Source organism: Suncus etruscus, chromosome 8 (assembly GCF_024139225.1).
Source record: "Suncus etruscus isolate mSunEtr1 chromosome 8, mSunEtr1.pri.cur, whole genome shotgun sequence".
NCBI classification, from domain to species: domain Eukaryota; kingdom Metazoa; phylum Chordata; class Mammalia; order Eulipotyphla; family Soricidae; genus Suncus; species Suncus etruscus.
The window spans coordinates 124,499,981-124,522,588 of record NC_064855.1 but is presented as its reverse complement, the minus strand read 5'-3'; the positions used below and the strand labels follow the sequence as shown (position 1 = coordinate 124,522,588).

Below are 22,608 nucleotides of genomic sequence, written 5' to 3'. Positions count from 1 at the left end.
TCACGGAGCGTAGGGCGGGGGCTTCTCCCCCGGGAGGAAGCGGGCTGGAACATAGAATGGGGGGGCATCAGGCGGGAGCCCGCAGCTGGAGCTGGATGGAGGTGGTGTGTCCTCGGAGAGGGAGAGAACCGGGGGCAGCGAGACTGGGCAGTGGCCAGAAGGCTGCAACCAAATAGAAAGGCGTGCTAGGCTCTGACAAGGCCTGGGATGAGCACAGGCCCAGACTCCGGCCAGGTCTCAGTCCTGCGGCCAGAATCCTGTCTTCAAGGCATACCAGCCACCGGCGGCTCCGAGGGTGTCCAAAGAACCATGCTAACAGCCAGAGGCTCCCTGTGCCTCCTGGGACCCTGTTCTGGGAACTTGGCCACAGGACTCGGTGCTGACCAGACACTGAACGTCTGGGTGCTACCCAGGGACCTTGGAGTCCCCTGACACTAAGTCCACCGGCCATGCTGGAGAATCGGAACCTGCCCCTCACCCCCTGCCCTGCTCTAACTTCCCTCCATCTGGCCTTGGACTGGGCCTTAGGCCAAGTTGGCTGGTCTCAGCTGCCCCCGCCCGTGACCTGGACGCTGCCCTTTCACATCCATTAGCCACCATCAGTCTGTCCGTCTGCACTTCCCCACCTCTCTCCGGATGCCTCCATCTCTCCCATCTGTCACCCACAGATCTCACCACCCTACCTGCACTCCCTCGCCTGCGATCCTCCCACACACGCTGTCTCTCTTATCTCTGGCTCGTTGCTCCAGCTCCCATGTGCTCTCTCTGTGCACATCCACCCACCGGCCTTCTGTCTCTATTCAGCTCCCACCCAGTGCTTCAACCTTGCATATCGACGTCTCTGTCCTCACTCACTCTATGAATCCACCTCTGGGCTCTCCTGAGCAACACAGACACTCTAGAAAAAAGAACTGTGAAGTGCTGGAGCACTTCATGTGCAGACATGTTTGGCTCTTGTTGGAGAAACAGCGGTGTGAAAGGCCAGGTTGTAGATGGATCCATTTCTAGTGCCCATCTGCCAACAACGCCTTGAAGCGTCTTGCTGTTGGTGCGATTTTTGTGTCTTTGGGCCACACCTGGTGGTGCTCAGGGTTACTCTTGGCTCTGCCCTCAAGAATTACTCCATCGGTGCTCAGGGGACCATATGGGATGCCAGAGATCGAACTGGCCAGCCAAGTGCCTGGCAAGTGCCCATGTCCTGTCTCTCCAGCTACCTAAGTGTTTTCTTTCTGTCTTAAAACACCTGCCGACAGCAGATGTCAAAGCGATTGGACCCAGCCTGTCAGGACATCACACAGGCGAGTGCACCGACAGGACCTGTGGGTGAGAAGAGAACCCTTTCCTCTGCTCACCAGTCAGCCGGTGCTCAGGGACAGGAGCACAAGCCTGCGGACCACGCCATGCCCTCCAGCCTGAGTGAATCACCAGGGGTCAGGATTCTGAAAGGAATCTTCCCCCATAGGTATCCACAAAGCTAGGAATATCACCTGCTCAGTTCCAGGGCCCAGCGTATTTTGTTTCTGTTTTTGTTTTTGTTTTTGGGCCACACCCGGTGACGCTCAGGGGTCACTCCTGGCTTTGGATTCAGAAATTGCTCCTGGCTTGGGGGACCCTATGGGATGCGGGGGGATCGAACCACGGTTCGTCCTAGGCTAGCACGCCTTACCACTTGCGCCACCACTCCGGCCCCCCAGCGCTTTTTTCTTTCTCCAACTCACTCTCCTTTCTGACCGCAGAAGAGACACATGAGGTACATGTGTAAGGTACGTGAGTAAGCTAGAAGCTCCTGTCTCCAATCACGCGTGGATCTGCTCTGTCCTTCATTGGAAACGAGAAGCTAAGGCTATGGAGAAAACCACGGTGACCTACAGCATGACTTTAAACATGAGGCAAACCACAGAGGACCGAGGAGTCGCCACAGACTCCAGAGGACACCACGACTGACCATGGAGTGCACCACAAAGAGAGAGGCCACACAGTAAATCCTCACGAGCCAAGTCATAAGCCACCATAGAAATGTCATTTTCCGTGCTATGTGCCACAGAGTCAGCAGCCACAGATGGCCAAGTAGACAGTCCTTGATTCCCAACGAACTCCCCCCCAGGGACTGCAGGGTAAACACAGACCACAGAGCACTATCCGCCACACGCAGCCGTGGACCATCAAGCACAGGCTATATACCACCAAGGGCCACAGAACACACCAGCGTGGACCACAGACCGTGAAGTAAATAAACACGGAAAGTGAGAAACAAATCACAAACCACACAGTAAACCAGCATGAATCAGAGTGAATCACTACAAACCACAGATCACGAAGAAAACAGCCACAAAGCACAGAATAAACCGCTGTGGGCCACTATACAGACCACAGAATGTGTTCCCAGAGGCCGCAGAGTAAAATGCCTCGAGCCACAGACTGCATTACCACAGGCCATGAAGGAAACCACGGCAAACCCCAGAACTACCACGCAGAGTGAGCCACTAAGGGCCATGGGGTAAACCGTCAGGGGACATGGAATAAGTCCCCACGGGCCGTGCAGTACAGTAAATCACCACAGACCAGAGTTAACTGCCTGCCAGCGCCTCACCAGGGCGAGGCTGGCCCCGTGGCCCTGACACGGGAGCACACAGATTTCCTGTCAGGAGACTGAGCCAGTCTCTGCGGGTGTCTCTATGGGAAACCTTGCTGGCGCCAAGTCCTGGAACCAGGGTGTGAAACTAAGCTTCCAAAAAGTGTAGTCCTCTATGATCAAAAATAAAAAAATAAAAAAATATTCAAAAGAAAAAAAAAAAAAGAATTGAGATAAAAAAAACAAACAGGAAATATAGTAAAATTCTAAGGGTAAGAACAGAATTGTGATTACTAGAGAGCAGGTAATTTGGATGAGGGGATCAAAGTTAGGTAAAGCCTAAAAACTAGCTTTGTATGATGTCAGATGATAAGTTAATGTAGAAAATTTGTCATTTTGCAATGTATCTAAATATCAAATAACTATGTCATACATCTAAAATTAAAAAAAAAAAAAGTGTAGTCCTCACCGACCAACTGAACCAGAGAGTAGCTGGGGGCCCATCCTGCCGATCATGACAGCAGAGAAACTGAAGCAGGGTGGTGGGGACACAAAGACTATATCAACTGCCCACGTGCCCAGCCCAGGCCAGACAGTTCCACCACCCTCATGGCTGTGGCATTGGACTGCCCATCGGCCTCCATCCTCTGAGGAGCTGAAGGGCACCCGGCGGCTGGCACAGCTGCCACATCAGGGGCCAAGGGGTCCTGGCAGCTGCTGGAGACCAGAGACAGGGACCCCTCCACCATCCCCAAGAATGCAAAGCAGGGTGGTCCTGGGCCTGCCTGCTGGGAGTTTCCTGGGACAGAGCACTGGGCAGAGCCCACCCACTGTCCAGCACCGCACGGACTCTAGTCTTGCAGCCCGACCACAGGCTGAAGCTGCCTGAGCACCGAGGTGGCAGAATGGCAGAGTGAGCGGGCACCGGGGCCTCCCTACAGGCAGCCGTTCCTGGGACTGGCTCCTGCTCCACCCCATAACTGCTCAGCAGTCCAGGTCTAGGTCCCTTCAGCTGCGATCGCCTGCTCCGGGAAGCAGAGGACCTCTTCATCCCCAGGGGCCTACCTGCAGGGGCAGAGGGAAGGACGAACAGGTGGGCAGCGCCGGCGTCGGGCAGAGGCCCGCGTGGGCCAGGACCTGCCGAGCAGGGCCGTGGAGCGTCTGCAGAGGCCAGGCCGGGTCGGCGGCCAGCTGGTTCCAGGGGACCTGCCGAAGAGGGGTCAGGCTGGAGACCCTGCCCGCGATGCAGAGGCCATGCTGCCTCCCCTGTCTGATGTGTCCTTGCCCCCACGCCCGGCCCGGGCCAGGGGGAAGGGGCCCAGCTGCCGAGCTCCCAACCTTAGTGGGCAGGGTGGGCTGCAGGTTGCCACAGCAGACTCAGAGAGGCAGCCTGGACTACACCGTAGCCCCGAGGACAGCGGGCATCCCCTCAGTGACTCACACGAGGATCCCAGGCTCCCTTCAGTCAGTCTCCAAGCCAGAGAAGCGGCATGAATGGGCAGCACATGCGACACTCCGTGTACGCAGCCGAGTATGTGTGTGTGTGGCTGAGTACAGAGCGTGTGTGACTGAGTGCCGTGTGTGCGTGAGCGAGTGCTGTGTACATAGCTGAGTGCTGCCTGTGCACAGCTCAGGGCTGTGTGTAAGGGCTGAGTGTTGCGTGTGCACAGCCAAGTACTGCATGAGCATGGTTAAGTACAGAGCGTACGTGACTGAGCAGAGCAGTGTATATGCGGCTGAATACTGTGTTGCAGGGCTGAGTGCTGTGGTGCATAGTACTCTAGCGACCTGAGACCCACCCATTTCTGGGAGGGGTCTTGGGAACCGGGATAGTAGGCGTAACTCTACCTGCAAGACCCGGCCCATTCCTGGGAGGGGTCTTGGAATAGGTAGATAAACCCGGAAGCCGGGGGATTAGGGGCTTTTGCCTTTTGGCCCTGCTGGGCTCTCGGAGGGAGATGGCTGAAAGAGGATAAGACGCAGGGCAAGCCTAGAATGGCTGTATGCTTGAAAGGTTATGAGATAGGCCACACACATGTGGTGGCTAGGGCCTAAATAAAGATGATTCTTCCTGAAGCCTGCCTGTGAGTGAGTGATTTCGCGTTTCACCTGGGCCTGAAACTCGCCGGTTCATGGGGTTGCTGAGCCACGTGGCCTGGGGTGGCAGAAAGAAATCCATCGCTATCCACCGCCATCCAGCCCCATCCTTAATTATGTAATGCAAGACTCTGTACGCATAGTATACAGTCACCCACTCTGTGTAGGACTGAGTGTCCACTACATGGAGTCAGAATGACCCTCCAGGGTCAGAAGTTCTAGGGTCTGGGCTGCCGGAGAGGGGGTAGAGGACTTGGGGTCAACCAGAGCGGGAGGGATCCATGCGCGTGGCATTTGTGCCACGGGGCTGAGGGCTGGCAGGATCTCGTGAGGAGCAGATGTGGGGGTGGAGGCCCCTGTCTTTTGGTCGCTGGAGGGCCTCAGGCCAGACCTGTCCCTTTTGTGGACCCCTCTCTCATAGACCCCCCTGCTGGGGCCCGCGTGGGGAACCAAGGAAACTGGGCTGCAGGTTCTTCCAGCTGTGCTCTGGGCAAATCTGCCCCCTCAGACTGGGTCCCAGGACCTGAGTCTTTGGAAAGGCCTCCCCGCACACACTGGGTCCCAGGACACAACCCTCAGGGCTATGCGCAGGGGACTCTGGCCTGGCAGTGGCTCGCCTCACCAGCCGCATCCTGGCAGCATCCCTAGGACCACCAAGGCAGCCCAGGGAGCAAGTGGCCCCCTCCTCAGCCACCACAGACCTGACTCTCTAGCTGCAGCTTCAGGAGGGGCCCGGATCAGCTTGTGGCCTGTGTGGGACCCGGTGGGGTCATGCCCACCCCCAGTGAACACTCAGCCGCTTCACTGCCAGCTGGTGGGTCGTGTCCACCCTGTCCGCTATCTCCAGGCCACGCTCAGAGGAGGCAGAGACCCAGCATGGATGACTCTGCCACAGGAACCTTTGCTGGGAGGGCATTTGGGATCTGGAGGAGCAAAATAAGTCACGGACCATCTGGACCCCCAAACTGAGCGAGGGCATCTATCTCCGTGAGCCCCGGCTGCAGAGAGACGGCTGGATTTCCCATCCAAGTGGCGCGTCCCAAGCCCCAGGGCCCGTGTCCGAGCCACTTACCATGTCCTTGAAGGCGCCCAGGATGGCAGCTGTGACCGTGCCCACCAGCAGGCCCAGCACGTTGAATACCGCCGAGGCCCAGAGCAGCCGGTAGAGGTGCAGGGCATCCCCACAGCCGCTCACACCCACAAACTCGTAGTATGGGAGAGGGAGCTCCGTCCTGTGAGGGGACAGCCGGGTCACTGCCTGCCTGACCTGCCTGGCTGTGGTCAGTAGGCTCAGCCCAGAGGCTCTGCCCCGGATTCCTGGGCTGCAACTGGGCCCTGCATGGGCCTGTGCCCTACTGGCCATCAAGGGCTCGGCCTTGGTCCTGAGGACACGCAGGCACGTACCTGTCACAGGTGAGGGGACATGTACTTATCACAGGCGAAGCTCAGGGACCTGTCACAGGTGAGGGGAGGAACCTATCGTATGTGAGGGGTATGTACCAGTCACAGGTGTGTACCTGTGACAGGTGTGAGGGTGCACCTGTCACAGGTGAAGGTCATGTACATGTTACATGTGATGGGGAGGGGTATACCTATCGTAGGTGGGGGCATGTACCTGTCACAGGTGAGGAGGGTACATCTGACTCAGGTTAGGGTGTGTACCTGTCACAGGTGAAGGTCATGTACCTGTTACAGGTGAGGGGAGCATACCTATCACAGGTGAGGGGCGTGTCAACCTGTCACAGGTGTTTACCTGTCCCAGGTGAGGAGGGTGTACCTGTCACAGGTGAAGGCCATGTACCTGTTGCATGTGGAAGCATGTACCTGACACAGGTGAAGGTCATGTACCTGTTACAGGTCAGGAGGCATGTACCTCTCAAGGGTGAGGGGCATGTACCTGTCACAGGTGAGGAGGGTGCATCTGACTTAGGTCAGGGTGTGTACCTATCACAGGTGAAGTTCATGTACCTGTTACAGGTGAGGGGAGCATACCTATCACAGGTGAGGGGCATGTCAACCTGTCACAGGTGTTTACCTGTCCCAGGTGAGGAGGGTGTACCTGTCCCAGGTGAAGGCCATGTACCTGTCAAGGGTGAGGGGCATGTACCTGTCACAGGTGTAGAGGTCACAGCAGTAGCAGGTGTTGCTCTTCACCTTCAGTTGGCACCTGCCATTGGGGGACTGACAGGTGACCTGTGACAGGGACACGAAGCCTCAGTGTGAGCCCAGAGTGGACAACGCCCCTCCCAAGGCCTGCCCTGTGCCCTTCCCTCCTGCTGCTTGCACAACATGTGGCCGGCAGGACCCCTCGGTGACTAGAGCACCTGGCAGCCATTCCAGGGACACTGGTCAGTCCCCAGCACCTCTGCTGACAGGTCAGTGGTTCACAGCAACGTGCACCCCCTCAGCAGCCTACTGGGGACCCTGGGGCCCTCCCCCTCCCTGCAGGGATCCTCAAGCTGGTGAGTGATGCTCCCAGGGTCCCTCCAGCTGACCCTGCTGAGCCAGTCGCTGCCTAGATTTCTGGATCCCCCGTGCCTGCTAGAGCAGGGCTGGATGTTTGGGGATGGCCAGTGGTAGAGGAGAGGATTGGACAAGAGCACGGTCATCTCTTCCCAGTGCATCCCAGATGCAGGTCGAGCTGTGTGCCCACATCTGGGCGCCTGCCAGGGGACAGTGACACTGGCTGCAGAGGTCCCAGCAGGCCAGTCCAGAGAAGAAAGGACCTCCCGAGACCCTGGGCTCCAGCTCCACGAGCCCGCAGGACAGGGCACCCACAGAGGCCAGAAGCAGAGTCGGACGCTGAAGACTCTCAGAACCTCTGAGGTACCCAAAGAGTGCGGAAGCCTGCAGGGCCTGGCTCCTTCTCTGCAGCTTTGACCTGGGGTGCAGGAAGAGCACCATGGACCCAGGATGCCAGCCGATCACCACTCACCTCCGTCTGGTATACGTCCTGCAAGTGTCCTGCCCCGCTGGCGTAAAACTGGCACCTTCCCGCGGTGATGGGTCTCGGGTCCTAGAGGCAAGGAGACAGCCACCCCGCCCAGCCTGGTCCACTGGCTCAGAGCCCGCTCCGGCTCATCACACTCAGCAAGCTCTCCTTCCCCCTGGTCAGGACCAGGCAGCTGAAGGGCAGTGACTGCACGGCCTCTGGGGCACACCCTCCAAGGCTCGACAAGGAGACCCCGGGAGCAAACATTTTCCTACTAGGAAGAGAGCCAAAGGATTTCAGGTGAATTCACACACCTGGTCCATCATTTCTCAACCACGGAATCATGTGGCCATTCAATCACTCAGGCACCGGCCATACCCTCCTGGCCTCCATTCACCTGTCTCTCACCATCCTTCTGTCTGTCCCACCCTCTCTCTGTGCCCGCCACCTCTTCGGCTCATGCCATAGCCGCACCCCACTTTCCATCCTTCAGAGTGATTCCCCCATGGTCACCAGAGTGTCCGACCGCCACGTCCCGCATTCTGGTGCGGTCCCTACCTCAGGATGAACAACAGAACAACCCCCCCTCAAGGGGCCATCACAGTCCCAGTGGCCTCACAGGCAGGGCTGACCTCTCTGAGTTACCGGCTGAGTCCAGATCCCGCCCCAGCGCTCTGCCTCTGTCGCTGACCCCCCACCTTGGGATGGGGAGAGTGAGGTCTGGTGACCAGCACTGTCTTCCTGTAGCTCCGTGTGCATGGCTCCCCCTTGTGGCAGGAACTGCCCCTGCTCTACGCACGTGCTCCCATGTGCCTGCTCACATGTGTGTGTGTGTGCGCGCGTGTGTGAGTCCACGCACACAAGGTGTGGGTATCTGGGTCTGTGCCTGTGCATATCTGTGTTCTGAATGTGTGTATGCTGCACCTCTTGTGTACATGTCCCTGTATGAGTGTGTCTGTGTGTCCTAGCTGAGCTCACAGCTATGTATGCAGTTGCTGTGTGGGGATGTGAGTACATACGTGTGGGCATGTGTGAACATGTGAGAGCATGCGAGGGGCCTGTTCTTCAGGAACAGGAATGCCGAGGAAGCAGCCCACTGGCGGTCAGGCAGCCAGAAGGTGTTGAGCCCCCGTACAAAGTGGACCCCAGACTCACGATGTGCCGGGCAGCGAACACGGCATCCACCACAGCGCAGCAGAAGGCTGCACCCAGGCCAAAGCTGATGAAGACGATGGCGGCCACCAGCTGGAGAAGGGACGAGGTGCATCTGGGTGGGGCTCCAGAGCGGGGCAGGGAGGATGGGTGTGCCCCACAACAGGACAGGGGAGGGAGAGACGGTGCCCCCCACTCAGCAGGTCCATGAGAATCCCCCACATCTGCCTTCACACTCCGCTGCTAGCCCCTAGCAATATGGACCCTGTTCTTTCTTTATTTATTTATTTATTTATTTATTTATTTATTTATTTATTTATTTTTTCCGCCTCCATGGACCCTGTTCTTATGACCTCTAGCCCTGTGGGTAGGGGCCATGGTCCCCGGGCACCGTGCAGGCCCCTTAAAAAGCCTGGCCATCCCTTCTCATCCTCAGGGTGAGGACCCCTGAGGGTGGGGACATGGGAGTGCAGTGCACCCAGGCCCCAGCAGTCCCAACCCCACTGGTCCAGTTGGCAGGCTCCTTCTTGGTCCGTCCTGTATTCGGAAAGCCACCGTCTGCTGAAAGGCTCTTCCCAACGCAGGCCTGTGTGCTATCCAGACCCGGAACCCTCTGTCCAGTGTCCCTCAAGTCAAATGCTCATTGGGACAATCGTCTCCCAAGAGCACGTGGACCAGGAAGGGACTGGCTAGTGTGCTCCTGCTGGACAGCCAGGAGGCTACAGCTATCTGTACCCCAGTGCCTGCTGCATGGGACACCAAGCATCCTCACTCCTGACTCTGGGAGGGGTGGCCAAGGGGCCAGAAGAGCCACCACAAAGCATGGCTGGACCAAGACATGGGCCACGTATGGGGTATCTCCGTGAGCTCGGGGCACAGTTACAGGGTCTCTGCGAGCCAGGACATAGTTATGGGGTCTCTGGGAGACAGGACACAGTTATGGGGTCTCTGGGAGACAGGACACAGTTATTGGGCTTCTCTGAGCTCAGGTGCAGGTTGGGACTGGTCTGGGAGCAGCACACCCGATCCTCTTGTAGGAAAGGTCACCTTGCACTCACAGCCACCTCTGGCAAGTCAAACATCTAATTCCTAGCAGCAAAGGTTGCCCTGATAAGCATAGGAGGACGGGGTGACTGTAGTGGGGTGCCTTAGGGTCCCTCCCCTGGTGTTCAGACCAGACCTTCCAGGTGCAGCACAAGGTCACAGCTCCAACTCGGTCTCGCCTGGGACACTCCCTGACCCCTTCCCCCTAGGACCTCAGAGGCAAACACCAAGCAGGGAGACAAGAGACAAGGAAGCAAGGCCGGAGTGAGTCGCAGGACTGGGCAGGTGCAGCCCCTCAGCCCTACCCGAGCCCAACTGCGCAATTCTCAGCACCCAGAGTCCGCAGCTAGCAGGAGGACTCAGGATCAGCTCCAAGGCAGAGGGAGTGAAGAGGCAGGGGTCAGGGAGATGAGCCTGAGAGGGGAGAGGGGAGGGGAAGAAGGAAAGGTGGTTGTCCACACAGCATTGGACAGACCCACTTTCCACGACTGTCCACACAACTCGGAACAGATCCACTTCCTATGGATATTCACCATGTGGGACCATCCAGGAAGGGAAGAAGGGGGGACAAGTAGGGGGAAAGCGGGGGATGGGGGGGAAGGGACAGAAAAAGGAAGAGAAGAAGTGGAGAGAACCGAGGTGAATCTCTCCATGAGGGACTCACTCGCATCCTCTCTCCACACAGTGCTCCCCATGAAAAATGCTTCCCAGGCCCCTCCCCAAGTGCAGGGTCTGGCCCCGTTCAGCAGGAGGGAAGCGGCCTCCCCAGGTGCAGATTGGGGTTGCCCCTGGCCCCTCGCTCACCCCTCACTCTGCCCTCGGAGGTGCCCTGCTCCCCTTCCCACACCACCCTTTCTTACATCTGCCTCCTGTTCTCTACCAGGTGGACACCGGGAGCCCCAAGAAAGAGCCGAAGCCCAGCTAGAGGGAGGAGACAGAGGGTGCCAGTGAGGGTTCAGTCCCCGTGTCCCGGAGGGCTGGGGCCACGGGAGGGGACCCCAGTGGGGAAGTCTCCTCAGAGGGCCTGGCAGGCCGTGATGGAGCAGCAGGTGCTGCCCTCGGGCTGGACAGGCCTCCTGCTGGCAAGTGGCCCAACAGAGGGTCTGGTCCTGCAAGGGACAGTCACCGGGACAGCAGATGTGGCAGTCACAGGGGTGGGGTGGGGAGAGGATGCTCAAGGGACGAGACTGAGAAGGACAAGACCTGAACCAGCACATCTGCCCCAGAGGCAGAGAGCTCAGAGTCTCATCACTGCGTGTCCTGTCACTGCATGTCCCTCTGTCCTCTCACCGTGTGCCTGTGTGTCCTGTCCCCACGTGTCCCTATGTCTGCCCATGTCCTGTGTCAGGAGCACTCCTGCAGGCTCTCGTGTGGGGGGCAGTGAGGGCTGCTCCTTTCTGGCAGGCTGACAGCCATCTCTAAGGACTGGCCCGGTCTCAGGGTCCCGCAGGCTCTGGCCGCGCCGCCCAGCCCAGCCACACTCACGATGAGGCCCGGGTAGTAGCCCCCCACGGCCACATTCTCTGTCCGGGTGGTGGCAGCGAGGCCGATGGTCAGGATGAGGGCGGATGTAGCCAGCAGAGCCCCCACACACCACAGGGCCGTCCTCTTCCTCCCGGCAAACCCTCCTGAAGCAGAGACGGGAGGGCAGGGGGCAGTGCACAGCTATCTCCTCTACGAGCGTTGATGCGCCCTGTTCCTAAGAGAGCTGTTTGGTCTCAGCTGCACCCCAGCTGTACCATCCCCAGCAAAGCCTCTCCTTGGCCCCTGGGATGGGCCAGCCAGTCTCCATACTGAGTCTGAGCTGGGCCAGGAGGCTGAGCCTGAAGACATTGAGCAACCCCACGACCTGCTCCCGGGGCTCCCCTCCTCACCTGCCCTCTGCTGTATACCAGGGACCACAGCCAGGTGTCTGATACCAGGGAGATGGTCCCAGGTCCAGGACGGGGACAGAGTTTCAGCCCTGGGCCCTTCCTAGCTGCTCCTGGGGCTAGCACAGTCTCACCTGTCCTGTCCAGCAGGGCCAAGGGCCCCGACTCCGGCCCTGAGGAGGGCTGCATCCCACAGGCAGGAGCAGATATGGAGGAGCTGGGGACCCCAGATGGGGGTGGCGTCCACCTGGTGAAGTTCAGATCTGCTCTTCCCTGTGGCGGTAAGTCTGGAGCTTAGACAGCCTAGCGGAGCCCCGCCTCTGCCCCCTCCCTCCGCATCCCTGCACCTGTTTCAGTCCTGCCCAGGCCGCCCACCCCCCACTGCCTTCCCCTGCTCACCCCTTTCAGCCCTGCCCAGGCCCCCGCCCCGCCTGCCTGTCTCTGAGGGAGGAAAAGGGGTCGCCTGGTTGACTGCACTCACCTGGGCACCCCCCATGCCCTATGAGAAAGTGACCTGTGAAGTGAGGGTGAGAGGGGCAGGGTGGTGGCTGGGCAACCACAGCATATCCACTAGCATCAGCACTGAACAGGGGAGCACATTCAGGGAGCACTTCCGGAAGCACATTCTGGGGACAAACTTTCCCTGCTGCCTTAGTGGGCTGGAGAGGGGCCTAAGGGTGGAGAGCACAGTGACCTGAACATGCATGGACTCGATTCTGCCGGGATGCACATGGACACAGGCACATGTGAGTGTGATCATACGTGCATGCATGTTGGGACAGAGTTTCAGCCCACAGCCCTTCCCAGCCGTTCCTGTTCATGCATGTGTGTTCGTACATGTTGTGTTGACACACAATCGTGCTGCTGCATGTGTCACAAATAGTTGGTCATGCCAATGCACACTGCGCAGTGGACGCACCATCTGTATATTAAGTCTTTTGTTCTTGTTTTGTTTTGGGCCACACCACACTCAGGAATCGCTCGGGGCAGGCTCAGGAGAACACAGGGGATGCCGGAGATAGAACCTGGGCCCGTCCCGGTTTGGCAGCGTGAAAGGCAAATGCCCTCCCACTGTGTTATCTCTCTAGCCCCATATATTCAGTCTGTGGGCACACATGAAGTGCACCGGTGCATGGTCATGCACACAGCCAGCATTGTTCTGTGCATCGCTCACCATGTGTGCGTGTTTGCGTTTTCTCTGGCACACGCGTGCAAGTGTTCCTTTGCGCAGCCCCCTCGGGCCCGAATTCAGGTTTTGGGAAGGGGTGGCAATGTCCTCTGGTCGTCACACATCCCTAATGCCAACTCCCAAAGGCAGCCCAGGCGGCCCTCGGTGGCCCGTGGCCCCTCTGCCACTTCCACCAGAGCAGGGGCCTGGTCACTCTGCTCGTGGAGTAACTGAGGACCAGTATAGGAGCTGACTCACCTCTGCTCCCCAGATTGGGACTTTCTGATCGGGGACCATTGCTGATCTGGGGTCCCCTCCTCATCCGGGGCCCTTCCTGTTCCCCGAGCCCCTCCCCCCTGCTGCTTTTCAGGCTCAGACCCAGAGGCCTGAGCTCTCATGAGCTCCCTTGGCCCTGGGCTGTGTGCTGTGGGCTGCAGCCCAGGGTGGACAGTGTGTGGGACACTCGAGCAAGGTCTGGGGTAAGATGCAGCAGTGCCCATGGAGAATTGGGAGTGAGTCAGAGGGGGCCACGAAGGGGTGGGGATGCCCTGGGTCCTACGCCCAGCTATGATGCCTCAGCTCAACATGTGCAGAAAGAATGAGGCCTTGTGGAGAATCCCAGGCACCGTAGGTATCACAATTCTACTCGGACAAAAGATTCAAAATACATCAACTAGGACCCGGAAGGTTCTGATACCAGACTTCTTCTTAAAATTTATTGGGTTTTGTGGGCCACACCCAGCTGCCACTCAGGGGTTACCTCCTGCTCTGCCTCAGAAACCGCTCCTGGCTAGGCTCAGGGGACCATGTGGGATAGTGGAGTAACGGAACCTGGGGTCCGTCCTGGGTCGGTTGAGTGCAAGGCAAATGCCCTACCTAGTGTGCTATTGCTCCCCCCAACCCCTAGACCAGACTTTGTTCTTCCTTTAAAGGTGAAGGGGAGGTGAGTGGGGCCACACCTGGCTCCATCAGTAGCGATCTTGGGAGGAACAACTTCAAGCTGTGTTCCCCCCAAGGCAGGGGAGGGGAAGAGTGGGCCCCTGACTGCTCAGGGCTGAAGCTGGCCTGCGGACCAGGACCTGCGTGTGAGTAGTCTGGGGCCCAGGGCTGTCTCTCCCGGCCCTTGCACTGCTCTGTGAGCCCGACCCCTACCTGGGGGGCCCAAGCCCAAAGACCTCCAGGACTTGCGCCTGCATAGAGCACAGATAGCTAGCAGACTTCAGGCCGAAACTGATCCCGAAACTCTCCCAGGGGCCTGAATAATGCAGGCGGGCAGCAGGCCGCGGGCTGGGCAGGACAGGCGCTCAGCAACACAGCTTGGCAAGAGCCTCTGTCGGGCAGGATCCAAGGGCCCAGCAGAATGTGGGGCGTCAGGAGTCTGGTTTCAGGGAGCCGATAGCATACCCCACAGGAGGCAGGTGCCCCCACTGTTACTGGGGTGTCTTATGTCCCAGAGCCTGGGCGTTCCCTCTGCTGCTGGAGCCTCACGGCGGAGTGTTCTGAAAGGGGAGCCAGGGCACCTTAAATATTGATGCACTGAGGCATCTGGGAGCATAGGGGCAAGCAGAGGACGAGGCCCGGCCCAGGGTTGGCCAGGGGCCAGTCATTCCCCAGCCCGGCCCGGCCCCAGGAAGGGGCCGAGTTGGGAGTCACCTCTCCTTGCTGGGCAGTGGGGAAGAAGGGCGACGAGGGGCCCTCTCCCGCCAACCAGTCCCATGGCTTCTACTCTGGCCTGCTGTGGTATGATGCAACCACCCCCCGAGCCAACTTGGTCTGGCCGATGTGAATGGGCGTGGGGTGGCTTTTGAGAAAGGGTCTCCAGGCTGGCATGGGGCTAGCACCTTCCCAGCGGCCCCTGCCTAGGACAGCAGGCACATCCCGGACCTGGATGGAAGAGGGGCCCCATCCTCCGCCGACACCCCCCTCATGTCATCTGGCATCTGCCCGTCAGGCCGCCACAACATCAGCTCCCCAAAGATGCCCGTCTCGATCATCTCCTCCTGCCAGGGGATGCAGCAGCTAGCCAGCTGCCCGTGGCAAACTCCTGGAAGAACTACCCGAGTCGCTCGAGTCCAAGACCCACCCCTTGACTGGTGGAGAAGGCGCCGACGTCCTGGAATGTTCTTGGCATAGACCAGTTCTGGAGTCGGGTGACAAAGGGTGGCACCAGCGTCCCTGTGACGAGACGCAGGCACATGCAGATGTGACCTGAGAGGACGTCCCTGCCCATGCCTGACTCAGGCCCAGTCCTAACAGCAGAGCACATGCACAGGTGCCACATGTGAACATGGAAAACACACGCACAGGAGTGAACACAGGCATAGCTAACACAATGCACACGGGGCATGCATGCATAGCGTACATCGCTCACAAAGGATGCATATGCACATGGGACACGTGTGCACTGGGCACACACAGGACATGCATGTGCAGGGAGGGACATATACACAGGAAACATACATGCACATTGAGACATGGTATCTGCGTTCCGCCATCCACCGGTGCACACAGGACACACAAGCACGCTGAACATGGGATGCACACGCACATGGAGCCACACACGAGTGCATGTGTGCACAGATCAATGCACACAGGAGAACAGGTCCTGGAGCCCCTTTGGCCACTGTACCTGCCTGCAGCTGCCTCCAGCAGATGTCCCGGAAGAGTGGGTGGACACGCAGCGCATCGCAGCTACCGTCGTGGAAGCCCAGCCGCTGGCCCGGCTCCTTCTCCAGCAATGCTGTGCACAAGGCCCTGCTGGCTGGGCTGAAGGAGTCGGGGAACTGCACGGTCAACCCCAGCACCCGCTGCTTTAGCTCCTTGTTCTCCACCTGCAGGCGGCCCTGGCCCTGAGCCTCATCGTGTCCCCATGTCTGGTGCCCAGACCCTCCCGCTCCAGGGAGACACTGGGCCTGCCCCACCAGGGAAACCTACAGGAAGATCACGGCTCTCCAGGCAGGCAGAGGAACTCAGGCATCTCCAGGGCCTGCAAATGCCCCACAGCACCCACAACGCAGGATAGGGGATGCGGGGTCCCATGCTCAGAGACAGCGTCTGTGGCCACCCAACCACACACTGGGAAGACGCTGAGGCTCTGCCCACCCTGGGACTTGGATCCTGCTCAGACGCTGAACCCAGCCTGCCGTCTGTCCTCCTGAATTTAGGAGTCCTCCCTCCCAGCTTACCACCTAGACTAGGCTAACCCTCTGACATTGGCTCTGATGGTGACCTCCTCGCTGGGTCACTCGGGGCCATGGGGGCAACCTACCTTCTCTCCTCGCGCCCGGAAGGGACCCCGGGCAGCCATCATCTCATACAGGGTGACACCCAGGGCGAAGTAGTCGACAGGGAAGCCATACTCCTCCCCACGCAGCAGCTCTGGGGCCATGAACCCTGCGCACAGCACAGCTCATGGGACCCCACGGCTCTGCACGAAGGTGTGTGCTAAGCTACCCCACAGAGAAGGCCCAGAAGCACACGGCTACTTCGGAGAGCATCGCTCGCAGCACGGCAGCCGTGTGGGTTGGATGGGACTGATCTTGGCTACTCGGTTCCTTGCCAGTAAGGGCATGAGGTGGGAAAGCTCAGAAAACTGTGTGGACAGACAACATGTCACATACGTATGCATTACCTCCTGCACATTTCTACACACACCCATTCACACCACTCGTGCACGGCTACACAGATGTGGGATTCACACATTCACAGGCACATATGCATGGTGCGCACTCACATAGATGCATGGAACATGATGTGAATGCACACCTGTACAGGCCTGTCCGTACACACCCATGCACCTGCCTGTAAGTGGGTACACAGACGTGAACACACATGCACAGACAGATCTGTGTGTTCACATCTGTGTACCCCCTTACAGGTATATGCACAGGCCCCAGGAAAGGGAATTCCCCATCACAGCATGCCTGTTGGGACCAGCACTGGCCTCGGGGTCACCCACACTGGCTGCAAACTCGAGACTTGGTCCCATTTCCATCTTGGTTCTGCAAACGAGGAGCCCAGACCCTTGATTCCAGCTCGCAGTTCTCCTGGGCTGTACCTGGGGTCCCCGCATAGCCCTTGGTCTTGGTCTGCCCGTCCTTAAGCTCCACGGCCAGCCCCAGGTCAGAGATCCGGACATTGCCTGAAATGCACACAGGACCCCACTCACAGGCATGTCTAGTGCCTGAGCCACGCGGCCGCAGTGCTCTCTGCAGAGTATGCAATGTGCTGACATACAAGCACACGTGTGCACACATATGCGCCCAGGGCCCTGACCCACAGCAGCGGAGCTGCATGGTCCCACATGTGACTCGGCCACACACATGCACATACTTCCACATGGAACCCCCAGCTCCCGGCACATGGCTCACACACCCACACATCTTGCAGAGGAACTGGAACGGCTGCACCTTGACTCGGGTAGGGTCCACGCTGTCCCGTTCCCCCCTCTGAGGCCCACAGCAGGGGAGGAAGGAGGAGAGGGGAGGCAAAGGGAGAGAAGAAGGGTAGGGCAGGGCAGCGAGGGGGCGCAGGCAATGCCCACCGTGGTCATCCAGGAGCACGTTCTCGGGCTTGAGGTCGCGGTAGACGATGTTCCTCTGGTGCAGGTGCTCCAGGCCGCAGATGATCTGGGCCGTGTAGAAGACGGCGCGGGGCTCCGGGAAGCCAGGCTGCTCCTCGTCCACGTTGTAGATGTGGAACCTGGCGGGAGGGAGGATGAGCACCGCTGGGCGGGGAGAGCCAGGCACCAGCAGCCCTGGGTTCGAGAGGGGCAGCAGAACCTGAGTCCCCGTCCTCACTGGCCCACCCTCATGCCTGGGGTTCTCGTGTCCTCATTGATCTCCCTCATCCCCAGGATCCTGGTCTGTGGCTCCTTGACCTCACCCTCATCCCCAGGGTTCTCATGTTCTCACTAACTACCTTCATCCCCAGGGCCTGTAGATGTCTTCACTGACCTCTTCTCTGAGGACCCAGCTCACACCTGCCCTAGAACATGGGCAGGACCTTCCAGGTTCTATGTGGCCTGAGGCCCCCTCGCCATGCTCAGGGCTTCCCAAGAGATGGGAGGGGCGGGGGAGTGGAAGGGGGCCACACACTGTTCTCGGGACGGCACCTGTGGGATAGTCCCACCGCCCCCAGCCTTTTCCAGCCCCTCATGGATGTCACCTGAGGTCCCCGCCGTTCATAGACGGTCATCACGAGGCACAGGTCTTTTTGGTCTCGAAGGCATAGGCCAGGGACACATGAACCTGCTGTGCACTTTCTCCAGGATCTTCTTCTCCAACAGAGCACCCTGCGGGTCAATGTGTGCATGAGCCTACGCTCTGTCCCACAAAAACACACAAACTTGTGCGAAACATAACATGTCTCCCACGTCGCGTCTCTGTGCAGGATCACACAATACGTGTATGCACACACTCAAGGAGCCATGCACATGTGAGAGGGAGCCTCACACGCCCACACACGCACCCACAATAAAACAGATATTGCAGGCAAGGTCCTGGCTGTTGCCAATGACCGATTTCACAAACCTTCACAGAGACAAATCTACCGCCACGGTGGAGGGTCCCAGTTGCCTTGAGAACTGAGACAGGACAAGAGACGTGCCAGGACCTGTGCCCTGAACCCGTGGGACCCACTATGCCCGGCTGGCCTGAGCTCTGCCTCTGGAGGCCAGTAAGGCCACAGAAGTGCTCCCCTGGCTCGGCATTGCCTTTGTTTACTCTACACAGTGACTGGCAGGCAGGCTCAGAGGCAGGGGGACTTTCGACCAGCGCTGCCCAGAAGCCTGGGGTTGCTCGGGTGGGATGGAGAGCCTTGGAGCTGTGGAGGGATCAGGAAAGGCACGCTGCATGGCTGGTTGCCCAAAGACCAACTGTTCTGAAGAAAATCAGGCAGGGTGGGGGCCCAGAGGGAAAGTGAGCACCAAAGGATTTAGAGCCGCTTTTCCTGATCCTGCCCACTAACGGCACCGCATTCCTGGGATCAGTGCTAAGCAGTGGCCACTCACCGCCCAAGCCCAGCCGGTCTGTGCCCCTTCTTACGAACCCGCATCACAGGCCCAGCTCGGGAAGGCTCCGAAGGGGGGTGTCTGGAAAGCAGCAGCCCCTCACCCACCACTCGCTCCACAGCATCTCTATCGCAAGCCGAGGCTGGGGACAGACCCCCCACAACCTGACAACTAATACAGTCTGCCTCAGGGTCAGCCAGTGGGGGCAGGGCAGGTGGGGGCACATGCAGAGCAGGGGCATGCCCGGCTAGACGGGGCACCGTGCTTGGAACTCGGGCTGACATGATGCAGGTCCCAGCACCCAGGAAGACAGTGAGCCACAAGGGAGGGGCTGGCCTTGGCCTAGTCCCAGGTAAGATATAGTATCAGTGTCAGCGTATTCACTCTATCCTACAGATACTGTGCACACAATAATACCACATGTGTTGTATATGCTAAGTATGCTACCTATTCGATATATCATCTTCACGGACATACACTGTATACTGTGCATTCTATATACACAACTCATACTATATATACACTTTCTAAGTGTGTGTCATGTCTATACGTGTGCAATATATCATATGATACATATGCTATGCATATGAAAGTCCAATGTACAGCATGGTTGCTAAATACTGTGTCTTCAACAATACCATATATGCTCTGATCACTATATATCATTATGTGCTACAAATACTTGTATATGCTACGATACCGTGCATACACAAAATACCCACATAGATGTATGTGTACTTAGGCACACGTAGCATACATGTCTGTGCAAATATATACTAGATATAATAGTATGTATAGGGGCCGAAGTGGAAGCGTAGCGGTGGGGCGTTTGCCTTGCCCTCGGCTGATTTAGGACCAATGGTGGCTCGAATCCCAGTGTCCCCATGCGGTCCCCGTGCTTGCCATGAGGCGATTTCCGAGCCTAGAGCCAGGAGGGACCCCTGAGCGCTGCCGGGCGGGGGACCCATCCCCCCAAAATTGGTATATGTAGATGAATATACACTATGCATGCGTAGCACATTCTGTCTATGCTGTATGTTCTCTATACAAACAGTACACCACTTATACTATATGCACAGTGTGTGACTACTGCATAGACACTACTATGCGTACTAGACTACCCACATGCACTATGCACATTGTAACGTACAGCGTTTACTCTATGTGTATGCATGCCTACTGCCTAGTCTGTGCATGCACCCTAGTACTGGTGTGTACTAAATCACTATGGCTTCTATAGACGATGTATGCTGCATATGCTGTACATGCTATATGTGTCTGGATATACTACATACTACATTATGCTATATGTCCTGTGCATGTTGATGTCTTAATATGGCTGTGCATGATATAACATATAGCTTGTATACGCTATGTATTGCATGTGCTGTGTGTACTACATATGCTTTGTGTACTGTACATGCTGTGATACATACACAGTCCATGTTACATAGACTGTACACACTTCATGTACTAGACATGCTGTAAAGAATACTCTGGGTTTCTTGTCTTTGTTTTTGTCTTGTTTTGTTTGGGGGTCACACCCGGCGGTGCTCAGGAGTTACTCCTGGCTCTGCACTCAGAAGTCGCTCCTGGCAGGCACGGGGACCCTATGGGATGCCGGGATTCCAACCACCATTTGTCCCAAATCAGTCTGCGGGCAAGGCAAACGCCCTACTGCTGCACTCTCTCTCCAGACCCCCAGCGTGCTGTCATAATACTCGCAATGCTTCGTGTACTATTGTATGCTGTAAACATATACACAGTGTATACTACATATGCTGCATACGCTTTATGCATGCTGTCATACGGTAATACTGTCTACATTATATCCAATGCATATGCTTCGTGTACTCTGCCTGCTTTAATACATACACTCACGCTCTAACTACGCATACTACACATGCCTCATCGAACAGGCGGGCCCACCTGGTAACCCTTCCTCTTCTTCAGCCTCTTCTTGTTCAAGCTTCTTGCAGGCGTACAGCTTGCCGGTCGCCTTCATCTGGCAGGCAGACACCTCCCGAAGCGCCCCTTGCCCAGCACTCGGAAGTCCAGGAACCAGTCCTGCCCCACGGGCTGTGCCTCCAGCCACTTCCACTGCAGGAAGCGCAGGAAGTGGAGGCTGCCCAGGTACTCCTGGAAGGGCGCCTGGCTCAGGTGGGGCCAGCGTGGCATTCAGCACCGGCCGGAAAAGCCCGGTCCCCACCCGCCGCCTGCGCCTTCCCGGGCCTGCCTCGTGATCTCCTTATCCAGAAAGCTGCAGGAGCACTGAGCAGGGGCGTCCAGATACGTGGCCAGGATGGTCTGTGCCTTCTGGTGGCCGCAGCTCCGCAGCCGCCGTGATCATAATCCTCGACGTCCCTCCAGAGGCCCAGGGCTGGCGCGTGCTGCTCCTCTCCCTGCAGGAACTGCTGGAAGAGCCCGCTTGCCGATGGGCTGCTCCACACACAGGTTCTGAAACGTCAGGTCCAGGCTGTCCCGAAGAGACTCACACTTGGGCAGTGCGGGCAGCCGGAGCCTGGCCATGTACTTCCTGTCCCGGGAGGACGGGCCGCTGCTGCCATCGAAGCTGCACGGGCGGGCGATGAAGGCGGAGTTGGCCACCACCGTCCCTCCAAGGACCCGAAATCCATCCTGGTGCTGGTCCACCACATCAAGTGCCAGCAGACAAAGGGGCCAGGAGCCGGCCTCAAGGGACACCCGTGGCCTGAGGCCCTACACCTGCCCTCCTGGGACAAGGAGGCGTCCACCACCCGCAGGATCCAGGAGTCCCAGGGCTGCCCAGCTCAGGGCAATCCGGGGGTCAAGGAGGACGCCCAGAGACACCAGAAAAGCCAATCCCCTAAGCCGCTCCTATGGGATTAGGCTGCCCACTTCTTCCTCCAGGCTCCATGCGTCTGTGTTCTTAGAAAGGACAAGCTCACAGGCCCAGAGGTCTCACCTCCACTCAGTGAGCCGCCTGGCCCCTGCCCAAAAGAGACGGCTGCTTGTGCCTGCAGGGCGGGTCAGGGCAGCGGTCCTAGGAGACACCCTGGTCTGTGGGCAGGCTACAGTCTCCTCACAGCTAACCTGAGGCGGCCATCGAGGAGGAGCACTAAGGAGTGAGAGGGAGCTTGGGGAGAGGTCAGGGTCACTAGGTCTGTCCCCACTGAGGGCAGCTCCTGGTCAGACAAGACCAGGGGCACAGAACCCCTCCAGACGAGATAAGGAGCAAGAAGGTGGCGGGGAGGCCAGAGACGACAGGATGAAGGGAAGAGGCCCTGACACATGTGGGCACGCGTGGACTATCTGGGCTTCTCGAGAACACAGCTGAGATACACTGAGCACAACCTGAAACTTACCTGGGCCACATACCTTGCAGCACAGCTAGCACTCACCTGGGAGTCAGCCACTGAGAATACCCCGAGCACACCTGGGACACATCTAGGGCATATCAGAGGACTCCTCTGGGACATATCTGACACAGACTTGGGGAACAACGGAGAATACCTGAGCATAACCTGGGACTCATCTAGGGAACATCAATGCTCACCTAAGACACCTAGAAGCACATCTGGCACTCACCTGGGATGTATGTAACACATGTCTGGAGATACCAAAGAATACTTGAGCACACCTGGGACTCACCTGGGGAACATTCATGAATTCACCTGATACTAAGATCGATACATAAGCACACCTGGGTACTCACCTATACTCACCTTGGGCTCACCTGGGCTTATGTGGGCACATACCTGGTAAGATACAAAAGCACCGGAC

General features: G+C 58.1%; 3 protein-coding genes across 3 annotated transcripts in view; 1 reads left to right on the top strand and 2 right to left on the bottom strand.

Moving 5' to 3' along the window:
- TMEM255B (transmembrane protein 255B) lies at nt 1-11,857 on the bottom strand. Its single transcript, XM_049778143.1, is given in 10 exon segments — nt 1-162; nt 3,638-3,778; nt 5,742-5,901; nt 6,777-6,862; nt 7,605-7,685; nt 8,757-8,846; nt 10,648-10,691; nt 10,694-10,718; nt 11,283-11,425; nt 11,803-11,857. Coding segments are annotated over 10 exon segments (987 nt in total).
- An 846-nt stretch (nt 11,858-12,703) lies between these two features.
- Nucleotides 12,704-22,608, top strand: part of ARHGEF7 (Rho guanine nucleotide exchange factor 7) — a 496,685-nt gene continuing 486,780 nt past the window's right edge. The window contains exon 1 of the mRNA XM_049778113.1: nt 12,704-12,707. The gene's annotated coding sequence lies outside the window, so the exon portion shown is untranslated. The remainder of the gene's footprint in view (nt 12,708-22,608) is intronic.
- On the bottom strand, nt 14,696-21,482 carry GRK1 (G protein-coupled receptor kinase 1). Its single transcript, XM_049778121.1, is given in 16 exon segments — nt 14,696-14,863; nt 14,866-15,011; nt 15,466-15,667; nt 16,105-16,229; nt 16,894-16,977; nt 17,380-17,537; nt 18,003-18,081; nt 18,084-18,129; nt 20,776-20,814; nt 20,816-20,868; nt 20,871-21,009; nt 21,011-21,061; nt 21,064-21,180; nt 21,183-21,269; nt 21,271-21,459; nt 21,462-21,482. Coding segments are annotated over 16 exon segments (1,704 nt in total).